General features: G+C 37.3%; 6 protein-coding genes across 8 annotated transcripts; 3 read left to right on the top strand and 3 right to left on the bottom strand.

Moving 5' to 3' along the window:
* The first annotated feature begins 61 nt into the window (after nucleotides 1-61).
* Nucleotides 62-2,500, top strand: LOC117631725 (mannan endo-1,4-beta-mannosidase 6). Its single transcript, XM_034365013.1, has 6 exons — nucleotides 62-540; nucleotides 630-912; nucleotides 994-1,188; nucleotides 1,253-1,375; nucleotides 1,466-1,677; nucleotides 1,781-2,500. Exons 1-6 carry the CDS (start codon nucleotides 368-370, stop codon nucleotides 2,202-2,204), a joined length of 1,410 nt encoding a protein of 469 aa, XP_034220904.1. The 5' UTR covers nucleotides 62-367; the 3' UTR covers nucleotides 2,205-2,500.
* Nucleotides 2,501-7,304: 4,804 nt separating this feature from the next.
* LOC117632107 lies at nucleotides 7,305-12,378 on the bottom strand. 2 transcript variants are annotated; one of them, XM_034365509.1, is made up of 5 exons: nucleotides 11,864-12,378; nucleotides 11,629-11,791; nucleotides 8,108-8,157; nucleotides 7,667-7,941; nucleotides 7,305-7,547 (listed from the first exon to the last, which is right to left on the bottom strand). In XM_034365509.1, exons 2-5 carry the CDS (start codon nucleotides 11,684-11,686, stop codon nucleotides 7,529-7,531), a joined length of 402 nt encoding a protein of 133 aa, XP_034221400.1. In that variant the 5' UTR covers nucleotides 11,687-11,791; nucleotides 11,864-12,378; the 3' UTR covers nucleotides 7,305-7,528. The 2 variants fall into 2 exon arrangements, with proteins under 2 accessions (XP_034221400.1, XP_034221399.1); XM_034365508.1 differs by having other exon boundaries at nucleotides 11,629-12,378.
* On the top strand, nucleotides 8,086-27,194 carry LOC117632106 (high mobility group B protein 6). The gene is made up of 4 exons (XM_034365507.1): nucleotides 8,086-8,105; nucleotides 26,196-26,646; nucleotides 26,738-26,812; nucleotides 26,943-27,194. The coding sequence occupies exons 2-4, from the start codon at nucleotides 26,221-26,223 to the stop codon at nucleotides 27,048-27,050; spliced, it is 609 nt and encodes a 202-aa protein (XP_034221398.1). The 5' UTR covers nucleotides 8,086-8,105; nucleotides 26,196-26,220; the 3' UTR covers nucleotides 27,051-27,194.
* On the bottom strand, nucleotides 14,486-17,191 carry LOC117632103 (serine/threonine-protein kinase STN8, chloroplastic). Of its 2 annotated transcripts, none has more exons than XM_034365504.1 (5): nucleotides 16,321-17,191; nucleotides 16,040-16,213; nucleotides 15,484-15,888; nucleotides 14,805-15,172; nucleotides 14,486-14,689 (listed from the first exon to the last, which is right to left on the bottom strand). In XM_034365504.1, the coding sequence occupies exons 1-4, from the start codon at nucleotides 16,927-16,929 to the stop codon at nucleotides 14,825-14,827; spliced, it is 1,536 nt and encodes a 511-aa protein (XP_034221395.1). In that variant the 5' UTR covers nucleotides 16,930-17,191; the 3' UTR covers nucleotides 14,486-14,689; nucleotides 14,805-14,824. The 2 variants fall into 2 exon arrangements, with proteins under 2 accessions (XP_034221395.1, XP_034221393.1); XM_034365502.1 differs by having other exon boundaries at nucleotides 14,809-15,172.
* Nucleotides 17,191-21,385, bottom strand: LOC117632104 (serine/threonine-protein kinase AtPK2/AtPK19-like). The gene is made up of 7 exons (XM_034365505.1): nucleotides 21,153-21,385; nucleotides 19,253-20,215; nucleotides 18,948-19,030; nucleotides 18,738-18,858; nucleotides 18,473-18,646; nucleotides 17,867-17,971; nucleotides 17,191-17,726 (listed from the first exon to the last, which is right to left on the bottom strand). Exons 2-7 carry the CDS (start codon nucleotides 19,931-19,933, stop codon nucleotides 17,424-17,426), a joined length of 1,467 nt encoding a protein of 488 aa, XP_034221396.1. The 5' UTR covers nucleotides 19,934-20,215; nucleotides 21,153-21,385; the 3' UTR covers nucleotides 17,191-17,423.
* LOC117632105 lies at nucleotides 23,127-25,569 on the top strand. The gene is made up of 7 exons (XM_034365506.1): nucleotides 23,127-23,778; nucleotides 23,910-23,990; nucleotides 24,089-24,163; nucleotides 24,486-24,530; nucleotides 24,613-24,702; nucleotides 24,878-24,979; nucleotides 25,245-25,569. The coding sequence occupies exons 1-7, from the start codon at nucleotides 23,149-23,151 to the stop codon at nucleotides 25,419-25,421; spliced, it is 1,200 nt and encodes a 399-aa protein (XP_034221397.1). The 5' UTR covers nucleotides 23,127-23,148; the 3' UTR covers nucleotides 25,422-25,569.
* Nucleotides 27,195-27,578: the final 384 nt, after the last annotated feature.

Here is a 27,578-nt window from a genome sequence, read left to right as displayed (position 1 = left end):
TTTGGCAATTAGACACATTATCAATCCCATTTCAATTTCAGATTGATAATTGTTTTAATTTGTTATTGCTCATGACAACTTTGTTGTAGGACCCAATTGAAACTACCTTAGGGATTGATGCTAGTTGCAACTTTACTCTTACACTTGAAAGACCAATCAGATCTGAAGGAAAAGGAATTGGCAGAGCAAAGAAGCAATTTTTGCCTTCCCTTCAAAGTTTGAAATGTGATCATCTCTTCAGTTTCAATACTTTTTCTGGTGCCCCACACTCAAATATACTTGCCCAATCCAAGAAAGTGTAGACATCATCCATACATGTATAAATACGTATCCCAAGAAACATGCATTGTCATACAAGTTCAATCCCATGGATACCCACAAAAGAAACTTGATGTCACAGAGCATTCTTATGGTGACCATTTTTATGATTTTCATCAACCATTCAAGTTCTACTTTCCATGGTTCTAGTGGAGTGGAGCAACTGGAGACCGTGGTGGAGGAAGCCGAAGATCATTTAGCATATCCAAGCACAAGTGATTGGTATCCATAAGAGTGGCATTTCATTTTTATTTTTGTTTTAGTTTGATTATATGCACAATGTATAAAGTGGTATATATGTCATTATGTAGGATTGAAGAGTTGAATGATGGCATGGAAGATGATGAGTGGCAATTGGTGCAGAAGAAAGGGAACCAATTTGTAGTGAACGATCAACCTTTCTATGTTAATGGATTCAACACTTACTGGTTGATGGTATTTGCTGCTGATAAATCCACAAGAGGAAAGGTCACTGATACATTCAAACAGGCATCTTCAGTGGGTCTAACTGTTTGTAGGACTTGGGCTTTCAACGACGGCCAGTGGCGAGCTCTTCAGAAATCTCCATCAGTTTATGATGAAGAAGTTTTCAAGGCAAAAATTTCTAACCATTTTTTTTTTGTTCAATGCTCTTCAAATTCTAAGTCAATTTGAATTTCGTACAATGCATTGCAGGGTTTGGATTTTGTGATAAGTGAAGCAAGGAAGTACAAGATCAGGCTCATATTGTCTTTAACCAACAACTGGGATGCATATGGTGGAAAATCACAATATGTCAAATGGGGAAAAGCAGCTGGTCTGAATTTGACTTCAGATGATGACTTCTTCTCTCATCCAACACTCAAAAGCTACTACAAGGCCCATGTTAAGGCAAGTTAAAGCATGTTTTTACAAGCCTTGACCATCTTTTGATTGTCGATTTTGTGCTCTGCAGACGGTTCTCAACAGAGTTAACACACTCACAAACATTACTTACAAGGACGATCCCACAGTTTTTGCTTGGGAACTGATGAACGAGCCTCGATGCACCTCAGATCCTTCGGGTGATAAACTGCAGGTTCATGTTCTTCAACAAATGGTTGTGTGTGTTTTTGTTTTATTGGAATGTATCGTTTTCTTGTAGCTGAAGCAATGTTCTGTCTTGTAGGATTGGATACAAGAAATGGCTGTTCATGTCAAGAGACTCGATCCAAAGCACTTGGTGGAGATCGGATTGGAAGGATTTTATGGTCCCTCATCACCTGGCAGAGTTCAGTTCAATCCAAACACATATGCTCAACAAGTTGGAACTGATTTCATAAGGAACCACCAGGTTTTGGGTGTTGATTTCGCTTCTGTTCACATCTATGCAGACTCTTGGTAACTTTTGAAAATAATAACTAGTTTTAGTTAGTCCCTTACGATAAATTTTTTTTCCATAATATTCAACTTGTGACAAAACTATTTAAATTCGTTCATGAAGGATTTCAAAATCAATCTCTGATTTGCATCTCCAATTTACCAAGTCATGGATGGAAGCCCACATTGAGGATGCAGAGAAAAATCTTGGGATGCCGGTTGTGTTTTCGGAGTTTGGTGTGTCTTCGAAAGACCCGGGCTACAATTCATCGTTTAGGGACACCCTTCTCAGCACAGTGTACAAGACCATCCTCAACTCTACTAAGAAAGGAGGGAGCGGAGGTGGCAGTCTTTTGTGGCAGCTCTTCCCTGAAGGAACTGACTACATGGATGACGGGTACGCAATCATTCTTTCGAAATCTCCCTCAACATCAAACATCATAGCCCTTCACTCCACAAGACTTGCCCTCTTCAACTCTAGATGTTCTTGGAAAAGCCATTGGGGCTGCAGGAAGAAGAATCCACTAGAGACATTCCCATTATACTAGGATATTGATCTGTAACTATTATATGCTTCGAATTGTTGTCATTTCTTAATAATGTGTGTACATCTGTATATGAGAAACCATGAAGATTGGTCCAGTTGAAATTAAAAAATGTGGTTTATAACGAAGCTTAATAACAAATCTATACGTAGAAAATAAAACAGCAAATTAATTTGATCAGTCAGGGATGGACATGCGTATGCATATTGGTGTGGTAGTGTTGGCCAGCATGGGATCACAAATGGGAAAACATGTTTTTCGGGACAGGCATGTAACCTTGTTTAATGTTTAATGTTTAATGTTTAATGTTTACTATTACATGGGAGAACTGTAACCTTGTTTAATGTTTTAGTATGAAGGGTCTTTCTCCATTACGGTGTTGAAGTATGTGAATTCATTACGGATTTATGTTTTGACCGTCGAATGTGGCCCATTTGCCGTTCATTTAATATCTCACCCTTTTTTTTATTTATATATTCTATTTCCTCTTCTCTCTCTTTCTTTCCGTTTGTTTAATGTCTCTCCCTCTTTTTTTTTCTTTTTTTTTATATATCGATTGGATTAACGAATTTTCAATATATTGGACGAACTAAAATATTTCAGGCAAGCAATAGCATAAAATCGAATCGTGAATGAAACCATCACCCAAAATAGAACTCGAGAAGCAAGCCAGTAGCAACTTCTAGCAACAAAAAATAAGGCAATAATCAAAAGACAAATCAGCAACAATATTATATTGTATTGTATTTGAACTAAAGTATCACATCTATAATGCAGCTATAACAAGAAGACCAGTAAATGTCATACAAATCAAATAAAATGTTGCCAAAGCTTAATAACAAGTCTATATGTAGAAAAAAAAAAAACATAAAAAATATATCTAGTCTCAATCAAGTTCAGGATGGGCATGCGTATGCATATTGGTGCTGTAGTGTTGGCCACCATGGGATCACAGATGGGAAAACACGTTTTCCAGGACAAATAATACCTTTATGGAGAGACTGTAACCTTCTTTGGGAGGGGAGATACTCCTCCTTTCATTCTCTGGAATGAGATATTCCTCCTTTCTATAAATCACAGTTTTACGCATGTGCAATAATTTGTGAAAAATAAAAAAAATAAAAATAATGTACATGTCATGTTGTCATTGGCAGAAATGTATCAAAGTGTGCAAAAATAATTTGTGAAAAACACAAAAAGAAAAACTTAATGTACATGTCATATTGTCATTGGCAGAAATGTATCAAAGTACGCAAAAATAATTTTATGAAAAACACAAAGAAAAACTTAATGTACATGTCATATTGTCATTGGCATAAATGTATGAATTCCTAATTAAAGGGAATAGGAATTCCTAACACATGTGCCTTGCAAATCATGATTTGAGCATGTAGAAAAATAATTTATTAAAAACACAAAAAGAAAAGTTAAAACACATATTATATTGGCATTGGCAGGAACGTAGAAAACCTATTTAAGAAAAGTAGTTACAAGGGAATGAAAGGAGTTACAGGGGAAAGGAGGGATTTCTTTGCCAAAAAAGGAGGCTCACGCAAAATAAAAGGGATAGTTTAGAATATTTTGACTTTCTAGCAAAGCCGTGTAGTGTAATATGTATGAAAATATAAAATATTTCAATCCTTAACACAATAGGAAACCTAATAAAATCAACAGGAAACCACAACCTATAAATATTTGGGTGCTCACTTACGTCTTCCACAGAGTCCTACACATACCATCTTAACTGAAAAGAGCTCTAAATATTCCAATTGCTTCTCAATTCACTTCCATTAATCAGTCTCTGCAATGGCTTTCACCACAAGAAAAGTTTTCAAGTAGGCGATGAGGTAGAAGTATGCAGCAAGCAAGACGGGTTTCACGGTTCGTATTATGAAGCGACTGTAATTGAAAACTTGGGGGACAAGTATGAGGTGAAGTACAAGAACCTGGTGGAGGAGGATGATATGTCCACCGCTCTGGAAGAGATCGCGGAGGTGGACGAGGTCCGGCCTGTGTGCCCTAAAGTTTGGCCTGACTTTTTTCCCGGCGAGAGGGTTGATGAGTTCGCCAACGACGGTTGGTGGGCAGGCATCATTACTAGGAAGAGTGGAGACGACTGGTTTGTCTACTTTCCAAGCACTTTTGAGCATATAGCTTACCCTAAGAAGCATATCAGGCTTCATCTGGAGAGCCGCCGCAACGGGGGGATTTCTCGCGATGGACGGGTCTTCTCTTGCGAGGGAAAGCCCCTGTCATGCAAGAAGAGAATGCGCATTGTGATGGGAGAATCATCATGGAGATCTGTTAAAGCTCGACTTGTTTAGTTACTTCATGTAAACGTTTTTGGGTGGTTTGTTTTTGGATTTCTTGGTAATTTGTGTCGTGATTGGTTGGATGATGATTTCATTAATATTTTATCAATGCATCTCTCATTGTTTTTTTGAAGTCTGTTTCATAGATTAATTTTTGTTTATATCTTCTTACAAACCTAAACCCTACATTGAACACAAATGAAAGTTTATCGGTGAAGAGGAGGCACATTGAATATCTAAAATGGATTGATTAGCGGTGGCCAAATTAGAATTTTAGGATATCTTTTATTAACATTACAATAAAATTAGAGAGTAAGTTATGCTAAGCAGTGAGAAATTTCTGGTAAAGGTTCTCACAATTTCTCCTTCTAAAGTTGTTGACTGCCGCTTCATGGGTCAAAGACGCGGGGCTCGATCTGAGGTCCACTAAACTCGACTTGAAGGCTACACTTTAGCTTTTTTTTTTCTTTTGTTCTTTTAAAATATATATATATATATATATATACAAATACCCATTAGCTTCTTGCTACAAATTTGTATATATTTCAGGACATCTTGGTTTTCATTAGAAGTAATGTCTTGGATATTAGAGAATCAAGCCATGAGGAAAAAAAATCACACAAATTATAATAAATTTTAGAAATGTCACTTTGAACTTATACATCAATTTTAATTTGTCACATTAAAGAAAAATTTAAGAGAAACGTCATTTTATTTTTCAAAATATTGAAATGTCATATGACACTAACACCGTCTAATTTTACATCCAAAAATTTGTATGTGCAAGGGGCATATTAGACTTTTCAAAACCCAAACCATATTTCAAGCTTATTCTTAAAATGGGGGAGAAATTCAAGATTGAGGTGTCTTATTCGGTAAATTTTTTAAAAGACACAATGAAAAACTCGGCCATTAGATAATTTTTTTTATTTTTTATTTTTGATAAATTTGTGTATTTAGTACATATTATTGAAAATTTTGTCAAAATTACGTGCATTAAAGAAGCTTTGGATATTCTAGATAGGATGAAGCTTCAAGGCTTGAAACCTGATGCAGGGCTGTATGGGAAAGTAATAAGTAGCTTTTGCAATATTTGCAAGTTCCAGGAAGCTGCAAACTTTCTTGATGAGATGGTCCTCGGAGGAGTTTCACCTAACAGACTAACTTGGAGCCTTCATAATGCAGTGGTACAGGGCTTATGGAGTAGTGGCGATCCAAATCGAGCTTATCAGCTATATCTATGGAGGTATCTCCATAGATATGAAGACATTTGATACTCTAGTGAAATGTATCTGTAATAAGGAGGAAATGCACAAAGCTTATCGAATTGTTGACGAGATGGTACTTGATGGATGTGCTCCAGATGAGGGAATATGGCTCAGCAGCATTGTCCTTGGCAGTGAGCTTCTTGTGCAGCTCCATGGCAATTGGGTTTTTGATTGATGCCAATTTCTTGATAAATGCATCTGGTGATCATGAGTTCACATCTTCTGGGGACACAAGAACCATAATTGAGAAAGGCTTCAATCTGGTGATCATGAGTTCACTTTTCCCATGCTGCTGTGGATGCTTGGTCCTGTCCCAGTTTGGTTGTCATCTCTTGCTCTGGTTTGGGGACTTTATGGGCTTGATTTTGTTGGGAAGTTGTCAAAAGGCAACAAGCAAAGTCTCAGTTGAAGGCTGAAGAGAAAATATATACATATATATATATATATATATATATATATATATATATGTTTTTATAGTGATTTTGATTTTTATGTTACGCTGCAAATATTTGGAACTTTTGTGTTTCCTGGTGCTCAGTTTGTAACCTTTTTGTGTTAATAGTAAATGCCAAATAGGCCATAATAAAATTACTATCTTCTGATTCATTGCATGATTGCCTCCATGGAAATAGAACCTGTAATTGAGTATAGGCTTTGAACACTTTGCTTTATAGCCTTTATCCATGCATTGAGAAATCAAAGAAGAATGACATCATCTGATAAATATATAAATAAATTTTTTTTAAAATAATGACATCAATGGGCCATTTTTTAGTAGACCAATGCCATAGCCCAACTGAAACTTCATTTTTGGGCCTTGGGCCGCTTGTTGTTATTGATATTCCTTTTGGGTAAAATGATATATGAACTTATGGGGAAATATACTCCAAAATTGTTATCCAATCTTAAAATAAGAAAACATAGTTGGAATATCCACCTTAAAATAATAAATTTTTTTGTAATTTGTAACCAAAATTTACTAAAGAAAAATTGTTTTTATTTATTTATAAAAATAAACAAATAAATAAAAGAGCGATAGTAAAAATTATAATGGCATGGCACTTCTCAAAAGGTCATTAATAAAGCCAACTGGCTAGGAACATAGGCTCCGTTTGGTTCACGGAATGAATTTGAAGGGAAATGATTTCTCATGTCATTCCCCAAATGATGAGAAATGGAAGATTCATTTTTCACGTTTGGTAATACTGGGAAAATAATCGAGAGATATCACTTATTTCCTTTTCCATGTTTGTTTTGAGTAGGAATGTAAAACAAAGTTTGTATAAGTTTTAAATTATACTCATATTAAATCAAATAAAAAAAAGAATACATTTGATGATATATTGTCATTCTAAATTGTTAATGGGAACAAAATGGTAATGAAAAATGTTTATTTAATATTGACTTATTTTTCCAAACTTTCTTATGAGGAGGGGAAACAAAACTCAAGTTGGGAGGATGACTTCACTTTCCTCCTGACTTTCCCATGGGCCAGGAAACGATTTCTTATGCTTGAACTTATCAAACATGAAAAAGCAATTGATTACCATTCCCAAGTCTCCTTTCCCATGAACCAAACGGGCCATACAAGTTCCTATCAACATTGGCAAACTGAGTTTAATTTCTTATATGCCAACGTCAAATTAAGTTGACCTATCAACCAAAAACTGAGAATATTTTAGCTACAAAAGTTATTACAAAGAAAGCTTATATTCAAGAGTCTGTCCACTTGTGGCTTGTTCCAGAGCTATACACCAATGACCAATCTAATGACAGGAAAAACAAAACAAAACAAAAAGGAATTAAGACAATACAATAAAACCTTAACAAAGCAAAACAGAACAAAGTTTAAGCAACTAGGAGTTAAGTTAAACACATAACATACCTCATATCGGACAGCACTAGTAGAGATGAAGCGGAGATGGAGCGGCTGCGATGTTTTGGATGAAAGATTGAGACCATAGAAGATGACATGCGATGAGAGTGAGTGAGACAAAGCGACAGGGAAGAGATGGGATAGGCTTTGGCTACAAGTTGGAGCATTTGTCTCAAGTGCTCTCTCTCCTCCCTCCTCTGTTGCATCTGCAAACCTTCAATCTTCTCAGCTTTCGCCATAACACTGTCAAGCTCATTCTTAACTTCTGCCAAAGCCTTGTCAAGCTGAAATAACATAAAGACAGATATCAATATGTTAGTAGAGAAACTAAAAGGATGGTAACAAACATAGGACTAGCCAAACAAAGAAGAAATACAGAGAGAACGTAAACTAACTGACTCAAATGACTCCATTAGAGAGAGAGAGAGAGAGAGAGAGAGAGAGAGAGACCCTTTGTTTCGCATTGAGGAGATGGCCCAGCAACAACACAACATCAGCATCTTTCACAGCCACATGCATAAAGAAAAGAATTCCATAAATATAAACCCCAAAAACAACATGAATAACAATGCATGAAAACAAGTATTGAGGTCAACATGAATAACAATACATTCAAAGACAAGAAAGAAACGCAAGAGGATATATACCTGGATACATACCAACGCAGACTAACCTATACGCTCAAGTAAGGCGTACGGGTTAGTCTGCGTTAATTGCTGTTGATGGTTCTTCAAAATTGCAATGTTTGAGTCAAAATTTTAGTAAGAAAGAAAGAAAATAAAATAATCGAAAACCCAGAACACCAACTCTTTCCTCAAACTCCACAACCTAAAACCCATCTACCTAGATCTATCCAAAAAAGTGACATAAAACTAACAGAACCCACCTGAAGCCAATGCGGACCAACCTGGACCCATACTAACGTAGACTAACCCATACACTCAAAGACAAGAAAGAAATGCAAGAGGATCTACCGACCTCAATGCGGACCCACCTAGATCCACTTGGACCCACCTGACCCCATACCGACGCTAACTGACCCATACACTCAAAGACAAGAAAGAAACGCAAGAGGATATACACCTGGACCCATACCGACGCAGACTAACCCATACGCTCAAGTAAGGCGTATGGGTTAGTCTGCGTTAGTTGGTTTTGATGGTTCTTCAAAATTGCGATGTTTGAGTCAGAATTTTGACAAGAAAGAAAGAAAATAAAAGAATCGAAAATCCAGAACCCCAACCCTTTCCTCCAACCCCACAAACTAAAGCCCATTGACCTAGATCCATCCAAAAAAGTGACCTAAGACCAACATGACCCACCCGGAGCCAATGTGGACCAACCTAGACCCATACTGACGCAGATTAACCCATACACTCAAAGAAAATAAAGAAATAGAAGAGGATATACCAATGTCAACGCGGACTCACCTAAACCCACTTGGATCCACTTGGACCCATACCGACGCTAACTAACTCATACACTCAAAAACAAGAAAGAAACGCAAGAAGATATACACCTGGACTCATATCGATGCAGACTAACCCATATGCTTAAGGCGTATGGGTTATTCTGCCTTAGTTGATATTGATGGTTCTTGAAAATTGCAATGTTTGAGTCAGAATTTTAGCAAGGAAGAAAGAAAATAAAAGAATCTAAAACCCATAACCCCAACCCTTTTCTCCAACCCCACAACCTAAAGTCCATCGACCCAGATCCATCCAAAAAAGTGGCCTACGACGAACATGACCCACCCGAAGCCAATGCGGACCAACCTGGACCCATACTGACGCAGATTAACCCATACACTCAAAAACAAGAAAGAAATGCAAGAGGGTATACCGACGTCAACGTGGACCCACCCGGCCGAATACCGCCGCTAACTAACCCATACACTCAAAGACAAGAAAGAAATGCAAGAAGATATATACCCGGATACATACCAACACAGACTAACCTATACGCTCATGTAAGGCGTATGAGTTAGTATGCATTAATTGGTATTGATGGTTTCTGAAAATTGCGATTTTTGAGTCAGAATTTTAGCAAGGAAGAAAGAAAATAAAATAATCGAAAACCTAGAACCCCAACTTTTTCTTCCAACCCCACAACCTAAAACCCATCCACCCAGATCCATCCAAAAAAGTGACATACAACTAAAAGAACCCACCTGAAGCCAATGCGGACCAACCTGGACCCATACTAACGCAGACTAACCCATACACTCAAAGACAAGAAAGAAATGCAAGAGGATATACCGACGTCAATGCGGACCAACCTAGATCCACTTGGAACCGCCTGACCCCATACCGACCCTAACTAACCCATACACTCAAAGACAAGAAAGAAACACAAGAGGATATACACCTGGACCCATACCGACGCAGACTAACCCATACGCTCAAGTACGGTGTATAGGTTAGTTTGCGTTAGTTGGTGTTGATGGTTCCTGAGAATTGCGATGTTTGAGTCAAAATTTTAGCAAGGAAGAAAGAAAATAAAAGAATTGAAAACCCAGAACCCCAACCATTTCCTCCAACCCCACAACCTAGATCCATCCAAAAAAGTGACCTACAACCTACAGGACTCACCTGAAGCCAATGCGGACCAACCTGGACCTATATTGACGCAGACTAACCCATACACTCAAAGACAAGAAAGAAATGTAAAGGATATACCAACGTCAACGCGGACCCACCTAAATGCACTTGGACCCATACTGACGCTAACTAACCCATATACTCAAAGACTAGAAAGAAATGCAAGATAATATACACCTGGACCCATACCAACGCAAACTAACCTATACGCTCAAAGACAAGAAAAAAACATAAGAGGATATACCTTTTTCGTTGTTGCAGAGTCTTCGATTCTCTCTTCCTTTCAGGTTTTTGGATTCTCTTCTCTTCTGATTGTTGGATTTTCTCCTCTACAAATGTTTTTCAATTTTCTCTGAATGCTATACGGCTGGTAAAGTTGGTAAAAGTAAAGTTTTTTCATTGGTCCATGTGTCATGTTGTCATTGGGTTATTAATTAATTGATGGATTGATGATGAGGCAATTGGTTAGAATTAGGCGGGAAAGTCTAATATTGATCACGTGCTAAATACGTTGAAATCTCTTACAAACTGAATTTTTTGTCAACTAGTCTAATATTGATCACGTGCTAGTGGTGTACTTACATGTTTGGTTTCCTCAATAATTCCAAATTTATGCAGCAACTTTTCAAGGTACTATTTCTGCAATAAATACACCAGCCCCCTCTTCCTATTTCTCGTGATCTCCATCTCCAAAATCTTCCTTGCCTCATCGAGATATTTCATTTCAAAATCTTTATGCATATGAGCTTTCAGTTTGTTAATCTCAGTGATATCACTAGAAGCTATGAGCATATCGTCTACATAAAATCAATAAGTAGATATATGCACCTCTTCTCAGTTTCTTGTGGTACACACAATGATCATAAATGACTTATTGCATAGCCTTAATCTTTCATAAACTTATCGAATCTCAAGTACCACTGCCTGGGTGATTGTTTCAAACCATATAGCAACTTGTTGAACTTGTAGACTAAACCATCTTTTTCTTTTTCTTCAAACCCTTCAAGTTGTCTTATGTAAATTTCTTCATACAAATTTCCATGTTGGAACGCAGTTTTTACATCTAGTTGTACTAAACTAATCGTGGGCCATTTACATATAAACCATAAACAAATCAATTGATTTCTATAACACCCCATAATTGTCACTACACAAATGTGCAAACTGAGAACAAGCTATTACCATAAACTGATCTCTACAACAAACCAACTCTAAAGTTCATTCCCAGTAAGTCACAATTTTTCAGTATTTGAAGCTATTATCATAAACTGATATCAACAACAAACCACATCTAAAGCTATAATTGTCACTACACAAATGTGCAAACTCATAACAAGCGATTTCCATAAACTGATATCTACAACAACTCACCTCTAAAGCTATCCACCACTGTCAGCATCATTGTCAACCTCTTCTCCATCACTGTCATACTCCTCTACAGCATCACTAATAGCCGGCTTACAAAAAGGCTCTCCAATAGCAATAGTGGAATTGGGAGTCTCTCCAATTGAAACTTTCATGTACACGTCAATGACTTGAAATGGGAGAAACATAAGAGAGAAACCAACCATTTTAAGTACATAAAATGGAGAGAAATGTTCCTCACATTTTCGAGTTGTATTTCCAAGTTTGCTATTGTCTTTTTCGACGTTTCCAACTCACGGTCTTTCTCTTCTAGCTCACGGTCCCTTTCACTTAGAAGAGCCCTCAACACTAGAAATTTCTTCACTTTCCTTAGGAGAAGCACGAATTTCCTCATGTGAGGCGTATAGCACACCTAAGGAAAGGAATGCGGCATCCTGAGAGTTACACAAGATCAAACTCATTATATCAGAAGAAAAAAATTTACAAAAAAATTAGAAGAAAAATTTAGGACAAGTTACAGTAAACCCCTCATCCTATAGGGTCATTTATGAGTTCATATTCGATTTTAGGGACATTTACTAGTACTTTCTTAACGTCGCGAAAACCCTACAATTTGCCCCCTCCGTTAGCGAGATTGTCAGAAAATTCGTTATCTGCCTACGTGACATTTGTGGGACCCATTTTTAATTGACGTGGAGTTCCACGTGGACAAAAAATAATAAAAAAATTATTTTTTAAATTATTTTAAAAAATTAAACATATTAAATTAAAAACCCTACCCTGATTCTCTCTCTCTCTCTCTCTCCCCCGATCTCTGCTCCTCCTAGCCCCCAGCCAACCAAACCACCACCCAAGCTTACTCAGGCCACCGATCCCAGCCTTACAACTTCTCTTGTTCTAACCCAACCCATCACCTCCCCCATGCCACATATATGATCGTTTTCCCCAAAATCACAAACCCCAAAACGATGATCAATTTCCCCAAACCACAAACCCCACAGATCTGATCGTTCTCCCTTGCAGCCACCATCTTCCCCACAAAAAGAAGCGAGATTTGAACTCTCACAAATAGCACAGTTACGTTCATCATCTGCCTTTCCTCATCAAACAAAACAAAACCACATCTAAACATCTAAAAAGTCAGTGCCTATGAAATAGAAAATGCTTGGCTGAGAAAAATATCAGAATCCGAATTCATTCAGTATAATTCAAGGAATGGACTTCCTCAGGCTCAACTCGCGAAATGGCCTGCCTCCCTCAACTCGCAAGGCTCTGACGTAGCTAACCCAAACCCCACAATGTCATCCGGCATCGATGGAGTCGTCGTAGCTCATAAGCCCTCGCGATTCCGCCGTTGCCCTCTTGGATCGACCGTCCCTAGTCAGCAGGGTGCGACACCGTCCACTCGCCTTCTCTTCCTCCCCAGCAACTTAGGCTGGTTGCAGAACTGGGTTGCGATGGCTCGGAGGGTGTGGGGAGGGTGGGTTGGAAGGGAGGGGATGGAATAGGGCTGTTTGTATCTTTTTACCTTTTTCTATTTTTTTTTTTAATTTTTAATTTTTAATTTGCTTTTTAATTTTTAATTTAATTTTTTTATTATTTATTTGTTCATCTGTAAGTCCACCTCATTAAAAAATGGAACCCACATTCGCCACGTCAGCATTTAACAGATTTACTAACGGTTTGGCTAACAGAGGGGGAATTTGTAGGGTTTCCACGACGTTAATAATGTACTGGTAAATGTCCCCAAAATCGGGTATGAACTCGTAAATGACCCTATAGGTTAGGGGGTTTACTGTAGTTTGTCCAAAAATTTACATGAAAATTAGAAGAAAATTTTACATAAAAATTAGAAGAAAAATTTACAAAACAATTAAATGAAAAATTTACAAACAAATTAATAGAAAAATGTACAGGAAATGTACCTCGGGAGAGTCAGGAGAAGGGGGATAGAGAATTTTCAGATCAAGTAAAGCATTAGTTGGTGTTGATGGTTCCTGAAAGTTGCGATGTTTGAGTCAGAATTTTAGCAAGGAAGAAAGAAAATAAAAGAACCGAAAACCCAGAACCCCAACCTTTTTCTCCAACCCTACGACCTAAAGCCCACATACCCAGATCCATCCAAAAAATGACCTGACCAACATGACTCACCTGAAGCCAACGTTGACCAACCTGGACTCATACGCTCAAAGACAAGAAAGAAATGCAAGAGCATATACCGACGTCAACGGGGACCCACCTGGACCCATACCAACGCAAATTAACCCATACGCTCAGACAAGAAAGAAACGCAAGAGGATATACCTTTTCCATTGTTGCAGAGTCTTCGATTCTCTCTTCCCTTCAAGTTTTTGGATTATCTTCTTTTTTGGTTGTTGGATTTTCTCCTCTACAAGTGTTTTTGGATTTTCTCATTTACAAGTGTTTTTGGATTTTCTCCTCTACATGTGTTTTTCTATTTTCTCCTCTACAAGTGTTTTTCTATTTTCTTGGAATGCCATAGGATACGACTGGTAAAGTCAGTAAAAGTAAAGTTTTTTTTCATTAGTCCACATGTCATGTTATCATTGGATTATTAATTAGTTGCCGGATTGATGATGGGGCAATTGGTTAGGATTAAGCGGGAAAGTCTAATATTGATCACATGCTAAATATGTTGAAAGTTTTTACAAACTGAAATTTTTGTCAACTCAAAGTAGTCTGTAGAAATGGTGGACTTACAAGATTTGTAATATTTGTAAACCTCTTGTGAACCAATATTGATCGCCAAAGAAATGATTTTGTTACTTGCTCATAGCATAAATGAGCTTCACTCTTTTTCTTTTTTTTAAATACAAGATTAATAGTAATCATTAACAAAGTGGGGTCGAACCTCCTCTGCTATAAATTAATATCATCGGCAACGAAAAACATTTATAAAATTGTAATCTCTTGTATTGCATACAGAGTCCACTGGCCTGTTAAATTGGAAGCAAACCCCCAAAGGTCACCAGGTGCAAAAATGGCAACAACCATGAACTGGCAGGCAAAGGCTTGCGTGTTTGTGAGTCTCTCCATTCTTGAGATGCTGTAACAAAAAAGAAAATGGAAAGAAAATGTTAACAGTTTCTCACAAGTCAAAAGAAAATACTTGAGCAAAATCTTTTTTATGCTTGGACAACGAAACAAACTTTATTTTATACTTACATCTTGAAGCAGCTCACTATTTGGTAAAACTTAATTTTGAAAGAACTGCAGCTGCTTGGTCAGCAGCTAACAAGAAGTAAGGATGCCTCAGAGCAGCTGCCGCTGATAAGCGCCCCCTCCTAAGGGAACCTCTCTCTGACACAAGCTTTGTGGCCAGATCCCACCCTCTACCCGAATCGAGATCAAGAAGTGACAAGTCAGGCCTCAACCGAGTATAGTCCCTCCATTTATTCAAGTCATACTTAACTGTTTTTATTTCTGAATTGAAATTCTTTAACCCTGCTGAAGACCTTAAGGATGGTACTGCCATTTGCAATAGTATAATTCCAGCAGAGTACATATCAAAGAGGTCAGGACTGTTTAGCTGCAACAATAATTTCAAAGTCTGATTCATCTAGCAAACAGATTTTGTATGCTTTAAAACAAGAATTCATGCATAAGAGTACCCCCAAGGTAAATCAAGTTCACAAGGCCTGTCAACAGATTAGTTTATGATCTGATCCCCATGCTTTTTCTCATCCGAATTTGAACATTTAAACAATTTTAACTTTACTAACTGAAAATGAAGGCAGATCCAACAGTCACTACCATACTGCTATATCCATATACATCCAGTAAAGCAGCGGAATTTTGATATGCTTGACATCGCATATAAAAGGGTTGAAACTGTATTACCTGCCAAAGAATTGGAGAAAGAAATGCAGCAATGGGCTCTGGAGGAGGAACTGGCGTTTCTTCTGGGAGCACATATAGTTCAGGAGGACAAAAGTCAGGATCTAGCAGGGTACGGTCTGGTACATAGTTCTTTCCAATCCTGAGGTCCGTGGCTGCCCCAAAGTCTATGAGCTTGATTTGTCCCCTTCCTGTCACTACTAAGTTTGCTGGCTTTACGTCCCGGTGAACAATGCCTGTGTCATGGATTTTCTTGAGCGAAGTAATAATTTGACGCATTATTTGCTTGATGATCAATGCACTGCGTTTGACAGAGTCTACATCTTGCAAGACACGTCTGAACATGACAGACTCCAAGTTAAAAGGGAATTTCCTATCTTTCATGTAATCGGCAAGAGTTTGGTTTCCCTGTCACATGAACATACCGACAATTAGTGTGATGAAGGCGTCAAAGGCACATATAATTATAGCATTGAGTTCTTCAACACCATATATAACATAAACGGGGGATTGAAAGCTTTAGATTTTTGAATGAGTGATCCTAAAATTTTTTTAGTACCTCGAATTTCCAAACAAGCCACTTTCCACCCTTTGTAAATTGAGAACTTGTTTTATCAGCAACAAAACTTCCCAGGAACGTAGCACATGTTTCAGGTGCTGCTCTAGACAACCTGTAATTGAACCACTCCTCGAATTCGCCAAATTCTTCAGCCCCTTGAACTCCAATCTTCACCTGCATATTTCCATAACTAAAAGATCAGATTAATCTCTCTACACATCACAGAAACACTGATAAACAAGTAAAGGGTCAATCAAAATGCACGAAATCTACAGTGCTACCTTCTTGAGGATGACCTTCTCCTTGAACCTCTCATCCAACTGTGGAGCTCTGCCCCTCCCTCTCTTCTGCACCGTCTCTTCAACATTCACATTCTTCGGAACAACCGCACCAGAATAAACAACACCAAAAGACCCTTCTCCCAACTTGTCCCCAATCACAAAATCAGTCCTCTTCAACCTTCTCCTTCCAATCAAACTATCCAAAACCAATTGCAGAGGAGCAAGAAGGTATGCATCAATGGCACCTATGAGAATACCTGGTCTTGCAGTTAAGTATATCCATGTAATCCCAGCAAAAATCAGGAAACCCCACTTCTGTGTTTCTGAGAGTTCCTCTGTAGCTGTTTGAAACTGCATGTAACCATATTGAAAAGGAGGAAATTGGTCCAAATGGAGAGTCGTCTCCAAAACATTTCCCGGGATATTGTCACCAAAGAATGCATTGCACCTTTGAGGGTGGCTTTTGAATTGGGTTGTGATGAAGCAAAGATGGTCAGAATAAGTGGGTTTTAAAGGAGAGAAGCATGTAGGCTTAGGATTGTGTTTAAGTGTTGTTAGACTTGGAGAGGGCAGATAAGCCATGGTTATGGAGGTTATGTTGTGAACCATGAACTTTTTGTTTTGTGGGAGAACCAGCTGAAGTGTCAGCAAAGGCTGGCATTTTGACACGCGTCCCTTGCTTTATCCACATGTGAAATTTCCCTTCCCCAAATGCACTTTCCTAAATTTTTAAATGGGATTTTCGACCAAGTAAAAAAAGTTTTTAAATGGAATTTATTATTTATACCTTAGGGAACGAAGATTAAATTTAAAATGTGAATTAGCAAGAGAGCATTACATAAGAGAAATTTACCAAAATCTGCCACAAACTTAAATTAAAATGTGGATATATTAATACTTATTTATTTCAGCAAAAGACATACAAGCTTCAGAGTTCGGCAAATGTGTCTGCAATGGTTTTAAGATTGTGTAGTCTCAAGAGAAGACTGCTAAGATAAACCTCACTTGGCTACTGCTTTTTTCAAGCAACTTACAAAGTTTCATCATTAAGAATGCGAGAAGGAAAACAGAGCTCGAAAACTTGCATCTTAGGGCAACACGTGCTAGTACATGGGGCTATTCTTCTGAAGAAAAGAGGCCGCAGGCCTAACATAACTGAAGCCGGTGAAGGGGTTTCCAGCAGCATTCGGGCTAGCAGCTGGAGAATCCACAACTGACATGTCGGTCCAGCACTTATCGAAATTGGCAATGCACTGCTTCCCGGAAACTTGGGGACGAAAGCTTGGTTGGATTTCCCGAGCATCTAATCTTTTCCAATTTATTGGCTTAAACCATTTGTGGCGCTTGATTTCCTCACACCCCAAAGGCCCACTACCAAGACGGTGGCTTGCATCCTTCTGTAGGAGCTGAAAACATAACCAAGTTGAGTGAGTTCTCTCATAGTTAACTAAAAACATGAACTGAGGAAGGCTCGAAACAGACACTAAGGATCAACATTGCCTATTTCCTACAACCCAAGATAAAAACAAGCACAAAGATTATATACCCCTTTCAACAGAGAATGTGCTTCACTGGACAGAAAGGATGGCAACTTGATCTTTTCCTTAACTATCTTCTGCTGAATTTTCTCCCTGTTCCCAGTAAAAGGAGGCTGCAGAAGCAAGAGCAAAGAAAAATGTTTCACGTTACATGATTTAAATAAATGTTCCAACTTCTAGGGTCCTTAAACACTATGGACACAATTCTCTTTAAATGCATGTCTCTGTGTGAGTCACCTAATCAAAAGACAGATAATACTTTTATTTATTTATTTCTCTTTCCTCTTTTGAAAAGAAGAAATATATATATATATATATATATATATATTACTGAAGAAGAAGAAGAAGATGTCCAACACAAAAAGCGCATACAAACTATATTACAACAGCCTAAAAAGAACACTCGGATCACCTCCTAACAATATTAAATTCAACAAACACCGGCTTTCCAATATGCTAATTTTAATATCTACATGTATTATATGCATATAATGATTGTTGACTGCACATTCAGTTAGAATTTGACTTAACCATCAAGAAATTCTTGCTCTCAATCACATCTGTATATTTATATATCATCTCAATCTATACGAACAAAATGAATAAATCCAAACCTTTCCAGTTAGCATCTCAAACAATAGGACTCCCACACTCCACCAGTCTGCAGCCTTATTGTGGCCCTTTCCAAGAACTATTTCAGGTGGCATGTATTCTACAGTTCCACACATAGAATTAGATCTTGTATTCTCTTCAAGTTGCTTCGCAAGACCAAAATCGGTCAACATGGCCTGTTTAATAAATCAGTGATCATGATGTCAGTTACAATTCATTGGGAGCAATTAATAGAACAATTCTCAACAGAGGGAGATGGGGAGGTACATGGCCATCTGTGTCCAATAGGATATTTTCAGGTTTAAGATCCCTATGCATTATTCCATTTGCATGGAGGTGAGAAACCGCAGAAACAATCTCAGCAGCATATATTCGAGCCAGCTCCTCTCTGGAAAGGAGAAAAACTTAAGTATTAAGTGTCTAAATCTTTGAGCTCAGAAAATAACACAAAATATTGGAAGTTGAAACCAAAGGTACCTGAATAGACCGTGGTGATAGAGCTGAAAGAAAAGGTGACCACCATTAACAAAATCCAGCACGAGATATAGTCTATATTTGGTCTGCATAACAAAATAAATTAAGTTAGTACTCTAGTCATCATCAAGAAAGTCACCAAATCAGCACATTGAGTTGAAATATATTGCTCCACAGTATCTTTTGAAGATATAGTTCCAAATGCATAAGACATTTTTTTGGGGACAGGGATGCTCATAATCCTAAAAAAGAAAGCCACACCAGAAAAGGAAAATTGAAATTAACTTCCAGGGTCAGGCAGGAATTACCTGAAATGAGTATCTAAGCTGGATAATGAATGGATGATTAATTTTTGTTAGAATATTCCTCTCAGCTTTCATGTATTCAGCATGATTCTTCTCCATGATCTTGTCCTTCCGCATGACCTTCATTGCATATATTTCTGATGTCCCTTTCTTCCTCACCTGGTATACTTTTGCAAATGCACCCTGCCCAACAACCTTCAAAACCTCAAAATCTTCAATGCCTACACTCTCGATCTTCATGGAGATTTCCTCATCATTTTCAAGAGTCTTTTCAGTGACACCATCATCAATTAAAGGTTCTTGAAATTCTTTGATGGTATCTCCATTGACACACTCTACCAGTTCCACTGAATCTTCCGTGTCACTTATAGTCAGTTTGCTGAGCTTCAATGATTGGCTTACAAACGAGGAGGGACCAACCAAAGAATGTGATCGGTTATGAATTACCACTGGATTATCATAAATAAGCTCAGTGGCATCTTCAAAAGCGGCAGAATTAGCCGAATCACCATAATTCACTTCTACAGAGGCCTGAACTGGTAGAGGGCCAAAAACATCATCGAAATCAAGCTCCACGTGATCTGAACCTACAGCATCCATTGTATCCATAGAAAAAAGCAACTGTGTCTGAATTGGTTTGCACATGCGGGCCTTGGTCAAGCCAGGTAGCTGAGAGGAAACCATTTTTTAAGTAGAAAGCAGGGATGCTAACTTCAGACAGACACTTGAATTGATCCCTGCTATGGATTTATCTACCCAAAAGTCTCAAAGGCCAGTGCTCCAGAAGGACTCCTGTCAATTGCCTTAACCAAGAGGAAACTCACGAATGCAAAAGGAGTTCCTTGGAATTTTGGCAATAAACAGAACAAAATCCAGATGAAGAAGGGGTTGTTTCTGTTTCCCGATTTACAGGAAAACACGGATACTTCAGTAGTTCTTGAATTCATGAAGATTAAGCTATCAGATCTGAGTTCAAGACCAAATACAAGGATTAGTTAGTGCTGTGAGACCAAAAAACAACTCGGAAACAAATATGCTTCTCTATTATGATATCACAATCATCACAACAAAATTTAAGTAAAAGAAACAAACTGAAATAGAGACATTCATAGAAAAGAATCCAAAAGTCAACTATGATATTAATTTAACCTGTGTTATTATGTAAATGAGGTGAAGAGAACTTTTTCACTGGTAAAGAATTTGAACATGTAAAGCCAACTATAAATTTGAGTGAAAGTCCATTGGTTAAGACTTGGGATCACTTCATTGGGAAAGTTCAATTTTTCTGCAAAACTTTTTGAAAATTCCTATATTATCCTAAGAAAATCCCTTTACTTAATTGTTCCCTCCAAAATTAATTTCCCTCCATAACCCAAATTTTGATTTGGGAAGAGTTTGGGAAATCACAAACACTTAACTTGATTGGAGGAAAAGTTTAGGGAGGATTCAAGATGCCCTTTATCAGAACAAAAGCTAAAGCGTAAAAAAAATACATAAGACAAACAATTACCAATGCGCAAAGCAAAACACATTACAGTAAAAAAAAACATAATTGGAGATCCTACAAAGCCCAAAATTGTGAAACGGAGATAGGAGAAGGCAAAGCTTTTAGATTTCAGGCGAAGGGTGTATAGCCCGCCATAGTCAGGACAAAACGAAAGCAATTCATCTTAACTATGACTAGATCTCAAAACAGCTCAGCAGCAATTCGTTGATCTCGGTGTAATGATATAAACATAAAGTAATGCAAAGAACGAAACTTTAGATCTAAAACCAGGTTGTTCAGGCTAAAAGCTAGAGTTTCTGTTATTTTTCCTACCGTTTCTCGGTAACCAAACAGAAACGGAACTCCAATTATGACGAAAAGAACATGCAGAGAAGATTAGGAGGAGAGAATGCTTACCTGGGAAGGGTGCAGACGGAGCGGAGGGACAAAGCGGAAGACGAAAAATGGATTTTTGGAACGTCTCTTTTTCACGAATCCTCAAGCGTAGGGGTCGCTTCGCCGCTTATATTTACCAGTCAATTCTTTTGGTTCTCGGAATGTTGACGCTGACACGTGGTGCGACATTATTGGATAATGGACGAGTTGCCAATTTGCATATGATTCTACTTTTTAAAGGTACTTGAACCTAATTGGGAATATGCTTTTCCCGGATTGGTTTGTACTTTGGTCTTTGCACGCCAACTTTGCCAATGCGTCAAAGATTGGTTTTCATTTTATTGAATTTTTTATTTCAAAAAAACTTGTTTTGTTACCTATTATTTGATTTTTGTTTTTAATATGAAAAAAATATGAATTTATCATATTATCCTCATTTAATTAATAATTTAAATTTTATAATGTTTGAATTAACCAAATTTTTTTTTAATATTTTAAATATTTCACCATTCTCTACCTTTTGATATACATATATTCTTATTTATATGTATAAACAATTTTAATAATGTATTTAAAAATTAAAGAATAAAATAATAACTAAAAATAGCATCCTATCTACATCCAACAAATCCTATCATCTTTCCTTTTTAATCATTAAAATAACAATAATAATAATAATAATAATAACAACCTCTCATTTTTTTCAAGCTAGGTGTGATGCATCTTTATGTTTTAAACTTATGTGTAATGCTAATTATAGCATTTTCAAGGAAGATATCAAAGCAAAATGTTGAATTTGAATTTGATGGTTTATGTGGTAATTTGACACTTTGGAAAAAATTTAACTCCACTCGAAATGCCAAATATCATATTATTTTATTATATTTTTAAAAGCAAACGGGGCTCATATGATGCATAAAATTTTAAAAGAGAGTAAATGATTGTGGAGCAACTTTAACCTTCAATTTTTGTCATTTCATGTCCATGTCGGTTTGAGACGCTTTTATTAATTATTAGATTAACATTTTTCATACTAATTATTGTGCCAATCATTAAATATGCAAAGATTATATATTAGCCACCTCTTAATCCAATGATATTTCTCTTTATTGAAGAAAAAAATTATTTTAATACCCCCCTCTCCTAGAGATGAATAAAATATACACAATATTACATATGCTTTACAAGAAGGAGTGTCTTCTTGAACTTCTATGTGCACAAAATACGAGTGGAGTATGAATACATCAATTAAAATGTTGAAAAAGTGATCAATTCATTCAATTTGGTCGGCTTCAATGATTTTTTTTTAAATTTTTTAAAAAATGACATTTTGGATTGACAGATGAATTTCTCAATGAAAATACATTTTAATTCAAATTGGTTTTAAACATTGATTTTTATGCATTAATACTTTAAACATTATATGATAAATATATATATATAGCATTTGACCAAAGCTGTATTTGGACCTTGTATGTGAAAAACATTTTGTATCTCCATTTTCAATCTTCATTCATATCCTACTTTATCTTTTTATGGATACAAAAAAAAGTGGATAATCCAAGTAGATTAAAGGCTGATTTGGGAGTGATTATGTATAGATTACATTCACTTTTGGGAAAAAGTAACTTCCACGTACTTCTCTATATAATCACTCTAGTGATTCTTGGGATAAGCATCTCTCATATGTTTTTTCATAAAATTCATTAAAATAAGTTAAAATAATTATTTGGTGAAGTGATTTTCCATAAAATTGATTATTGGCATTTTCAAGATCACTTCCAAACGAGGCCTAATTAGTTGAATTATATGTCTAATTGAATTGAAACCTAATCTTAATTTGATTCCCTTTTTTTTTTTCCAGCAAAAGTAATTTATAATTAAGTCAACACTAGTTTAACTCATGTCTACAAAAACACAACAAACGACTTGTCGTTTACTTACAGCTACAAACGACTTCGTCTTCAATCAACAACTAATCCCATTGGTTGACACTGTCGAGTATTTCGAGTAAACCATGTGTGACTGTCTTCCCTCCAGCCCCCTATCCTTTACTGTCACAAAATTTCGACAATTAGGGTTTTGCAGAACCAATCAGAGACCCCAGAGCCCACCACATCCTTACTTTTACATCCCAAATTGTTTGAAGCTATCAAATTTCACAAATTTAGACATAACAGGTCTTAGAAATGGTAGGTCTTTGGTCCTCTGCAGAAGAGCGAGCGAGAATCCCTCAGAGGATTTTGGGTTTGGCGCTGAATTAGGGTTCAAGGAGAAAAGGGAAAACCTTTTCGACCTCGAAGCAAAACCAAGCGATGCGGTAAAGAAAAATGGGATTGATCCCAGTAAGGAAGGTAATGCTTCATTGGGTTCAGATTTTCTGCAATCGGAGGGTGGTCTGGGGGATGAGAAGCAAAGTACAAAGACTGATGAGAGCTTAGAAAATGAGAATTGGGTTCGAATGGAGGGTGCAGATGGTGATGGGCTAGAAAATGAGGAGGGGTTGAAGCACATTGATGGAAAAGTTGGGCTGAGAAAAGGGAGGCAGGTGATGAGGAGGTCCAATATTCTTGCAAAGCAAGTGATCAGCATCCGAAGTGCTCTCAGCTTGGGATTTGTTTCACAGCTTTGGGTCAACACCAACTCTGTAAGTAATAAACTATCAATTATCATATTGTTTGATAAAAAGTCGTTAGCTTGATCAAGTTGTTCCCAATTTGTGAGGGGAAAAAAAAATTGCTTGCTTTAATAAGTTAAACATATAAATTCTTTCTTCAGTGGATGGTAATGTTTGTAGAAGTGAAGCGAAACTTGCTTTCTGGGGAATCTGAACGTTTTCTCCTCGATGATATTACTCAGGTACATTTTGCTTGACAATTGTGTATATTTCTTGATTGTATTTATAAGTACATTATCCTCCTAAATATAAAAGGTGTTCAATTTGTGATTGTTTGCAGGTTGGTGATGTTGTGCTTGTGGAGGACGAGAGTGTGGTTGAGAATGAATTTAAAATTGCTGGACTGGAAACATTGGTGTGTTCATTCGTCTCTTATATAGCCAAACTGTATTTGCTTGCTTAACATTTTTATTGTCCCTTGGTTTAGGGTACTCATCGCTGTGTTCGGTTTCTGCATGTGTTGATTTTTAGCTTCTGATTTAAGTAAATGTGGTGGGTTAGTTTGTTTTACTACATGCTAAATGTTAGGACAATATCCTAATTACCCTTCCCAAGAGGGCCAAGGCTCTGCTTATGATCACTATATAAAGGTTCTTGGTGTATTTTGTTCTATAACTTTTAGTATCCGCATTTTACTATTAAGTTGTGATTTTGCTAGAAAGTTGTGATTTTGCTAGGTAGGATACCAAGTTGTAACACCGGGTCGACGAACTATGGGGAAGGTGAGTCTCTTTAATATTCCAGCTTCTTGTACCCATTGACCTACGTTTTTATCTTCTAACTTGTTTCATGATGCATTTCTAGGTTCGAGGATACAGTTTTAACATCAATTCAGGGGCTGTGGAATCACTTGAGCTTGATTCATTTGGGATTTCCATTATCCCATCAAGTTTGGTAGGTGTAGAGGAAATAGCGCACATCAATGCTGCAAAGGCTGAATATTTGAAAATTCCTTCCATTTTAATTAGAAGGACTTGCATGCCAAGGGATTTTTCTGATATATTCTGTGTTTTTCGAACAACATTCTACTTGCACAAATTCTAATTCCATCGGCTTTCTACAAATTCAGGTGAGTACTTATGCTTTGTTTGTTGAAGATGTGCTGGAAGTTGTATCTGATGCTGTCATTGTGCATGAAGCTGCAGCTTCGCACATACACAGGCTGACCAAGGTACTCTCTTTCTTCACTATAAAACCAGTCCACTAGTCATGATTTGGAGTTTGCTTTATTTGTTACTTATTTTTTTCTGCCTGATTAGCACCTTGGATTGCGTTTTTAGTATCATTGGCTGTTGTCTCAAATCTGATAAAACGCCTTCTATCTTCACTAGACTAAGGTGCTTGAAATTATTAAGAGGGTATCAAAAATAATGCATGCAAGCAAAAGAAGTTTACACTGGGAATCATGTGACCATTTCTGGTTATCTGTAAAACAGGGTTTCTTGGACAGCCAAAATGTTGCGACTTCCCTCGATGAGCTTGACGAATATTCCGATTTCGAAAGACCTGCACGATCGGACAAGCATACAAGAAGAAGCTTTGGCAACCAGAAGTTCAATTCCAGGAAAAGCAAGACCAATGATGATTGGGACCTCCCAATGGATTACTTCTAATCCTGGCGGTTTTGTTACCTTATTGTACATAATATACATAAGATTGGCCTAGGTTTCACCATTGTAATGCATTCATATGTAAAATATAAGCTTGAAAATTGGGTGAATAGATTCCAACATAAATGTCATGTTGCTTAAATTGTCCATATTTTAATCCAACCTACAAATAGTCGTTTTGATCTCAATTCTCAAGTAATTCATTGGAACAAGAAAAGGATATTCAACTTTATCAGCAGAACAGATTCAAGGCAGTGGACCAGTCAAACGCAACGTTTGACTCTTGAAATCCGTGACATGGATAGAGAAGAAAACCTTAATTGGAGCAAACTGCTGTCTCTGTTTAAAATTACATTACCCTCCATATTACCTGTTCAAAATTACCGCCTTTATCCTTCACCGTCCAACCAAACGAAGCTTCAAATATTGTGTTTGCATCCCCGTAATTTATCGTCGTTTATGAAGCGAACAGAATAAGGCCGGCCACAGAATAATTATGATCTGTCGTTTATCGATAGGATGTAACTAATGAAGAGGGCCCCACCCATGAGCGTGTCGGATGTATTGATTGGCACGCAATCATTTCCTGAAAATAATAATAAAGAATTAAATAAACGAAGTTGGAATCTGAAGCTTATTTATAAATAAACCTGTACGCAAAATTGTAGCCGTTAGCACTTAGCGCCTCTCCACTTTCAAATTCAAACAGCTCTCTCTCTCCATTCCCTCTTCTTTATCTCTAGCAGATAACAACTCGATTGCTGCCGAGCATCTTTCAGAGAGAGAGAGAGAGAGTAAAGAAATGCAAGCGCTACAATCTCCCGTCACCGGAGACCAGCTTCTCCGGCCAAAAAGCGGCAGGAAACCTCTCCTGCCGAGAAACACTCCGGCGACTCTTGTGAATTCCAATCTCACAAAACTCAAGCCGGTGCAGAAATGGATAGGCGTTGACGATGATTCGAACAAGGAGAACCGTCCGATATACGCGACTCCAACGAAGATGATCGAGCCGATCGACGCGTCCCTGGCGGAGGAGCTGAGCGCCATCAGGAAGAAGATGGAGAGGCTGAGATTGGACAGGGAGAGAACGGAGAAGATGCTCGAGGAAAGGGATTTGGTGATGGAGATGCAGATGAAGGAGCTCGAGAGCAGAGGCCAGATTCAGAAGATGCTTGAGATCGAGCTTGATAGGATTTACAGGCTGAACCAGCTCCATACTCGATCAATTGTAAGCTCCGATTGCATATACTTCATATGAATTTCTTTTTCTTTTTTTGTTTCATTTGTATGGATTTATTAATTTGAGTCGTTTGGAACAGAGAGTGTCTCCGATTCGATCGCTGAGAGAGAAGGAGCAACAAAAGAAGGCCACTAAAATTGAATCGACACCGCAGGCAAATCACATTTTCAATATTTTATTCATCAGATTTGAAGTCGTGGTTTTGAAATTGACTGAAAGATGTGCTGTTTTCTTTTAATTATAACATTAATTAATTAATTATTATTACTATTTTTGTTGATCAGGAAGTGACAGCTGAAGATATGGAAGAATCGGTGGATGAAAACACTCCACAGAAGCTGAGTTCTGCTTCGTCCAATTCCGAAATCGTTACAGAGAAGACTGACAAGTGATACTTCTATAAAGTTCTGCTTTATGGAATTTTTTTTTTCCTTTTTATTTTGAATTTTGCCCCGAAGTCTTTTGGTGGCATTTGAAGAATTTTGAGAAAGATAATAAAATCATATATAATACCTCATTATGTTTGAAATGTTAAATCGCAGTTCATTGTTCAAATATTTTAGACTTTCCGAGTTTGACAAAAAAGCGTAGCCATATGCTTTAGCTCCACATATTGTTCAAAGAAAATTAGTTCTACAATGCACAATGAATTCATTGCGCTCCAAATACCAAATGTTGCACGTTTGCGACTCTAACCTATGCTTAATTAAAACCTTTTTTGGGTTGTCTGCTCAAATTTAATACGGTATCATAACATACGATCCACGTAGTAAGTCCCTTGAGCATTGGCGGAGCCAATTAAGGCCCATAAATGTCACTTGATCCTTCTCAACATTTTGAAAACTTTATATTTATCTATGTTATCCAAGTTGTTTTATAGTTATACTTATTGTTGACCCTTCTCGCAAATGTAAATTGTT

Source organism: Prunus dulcis, chromosome 6 (genome assembly GCF_902201215.1).
Source record: "Prunus dulcis chromosome 6, ALMONDv2, whole genome shotgun sequence".
NCBI lineage: Eukaryota > Viridiplantae > Streptophyta > Magnoliopsida > Rosales > Rosaceae > Prunus > Prunus dulcis.
The sequence above is the reverse complement of the archived record's forward strand: the minus strand, read 5'-3'. Positions and strand labels throughout refer to the sequence as shown.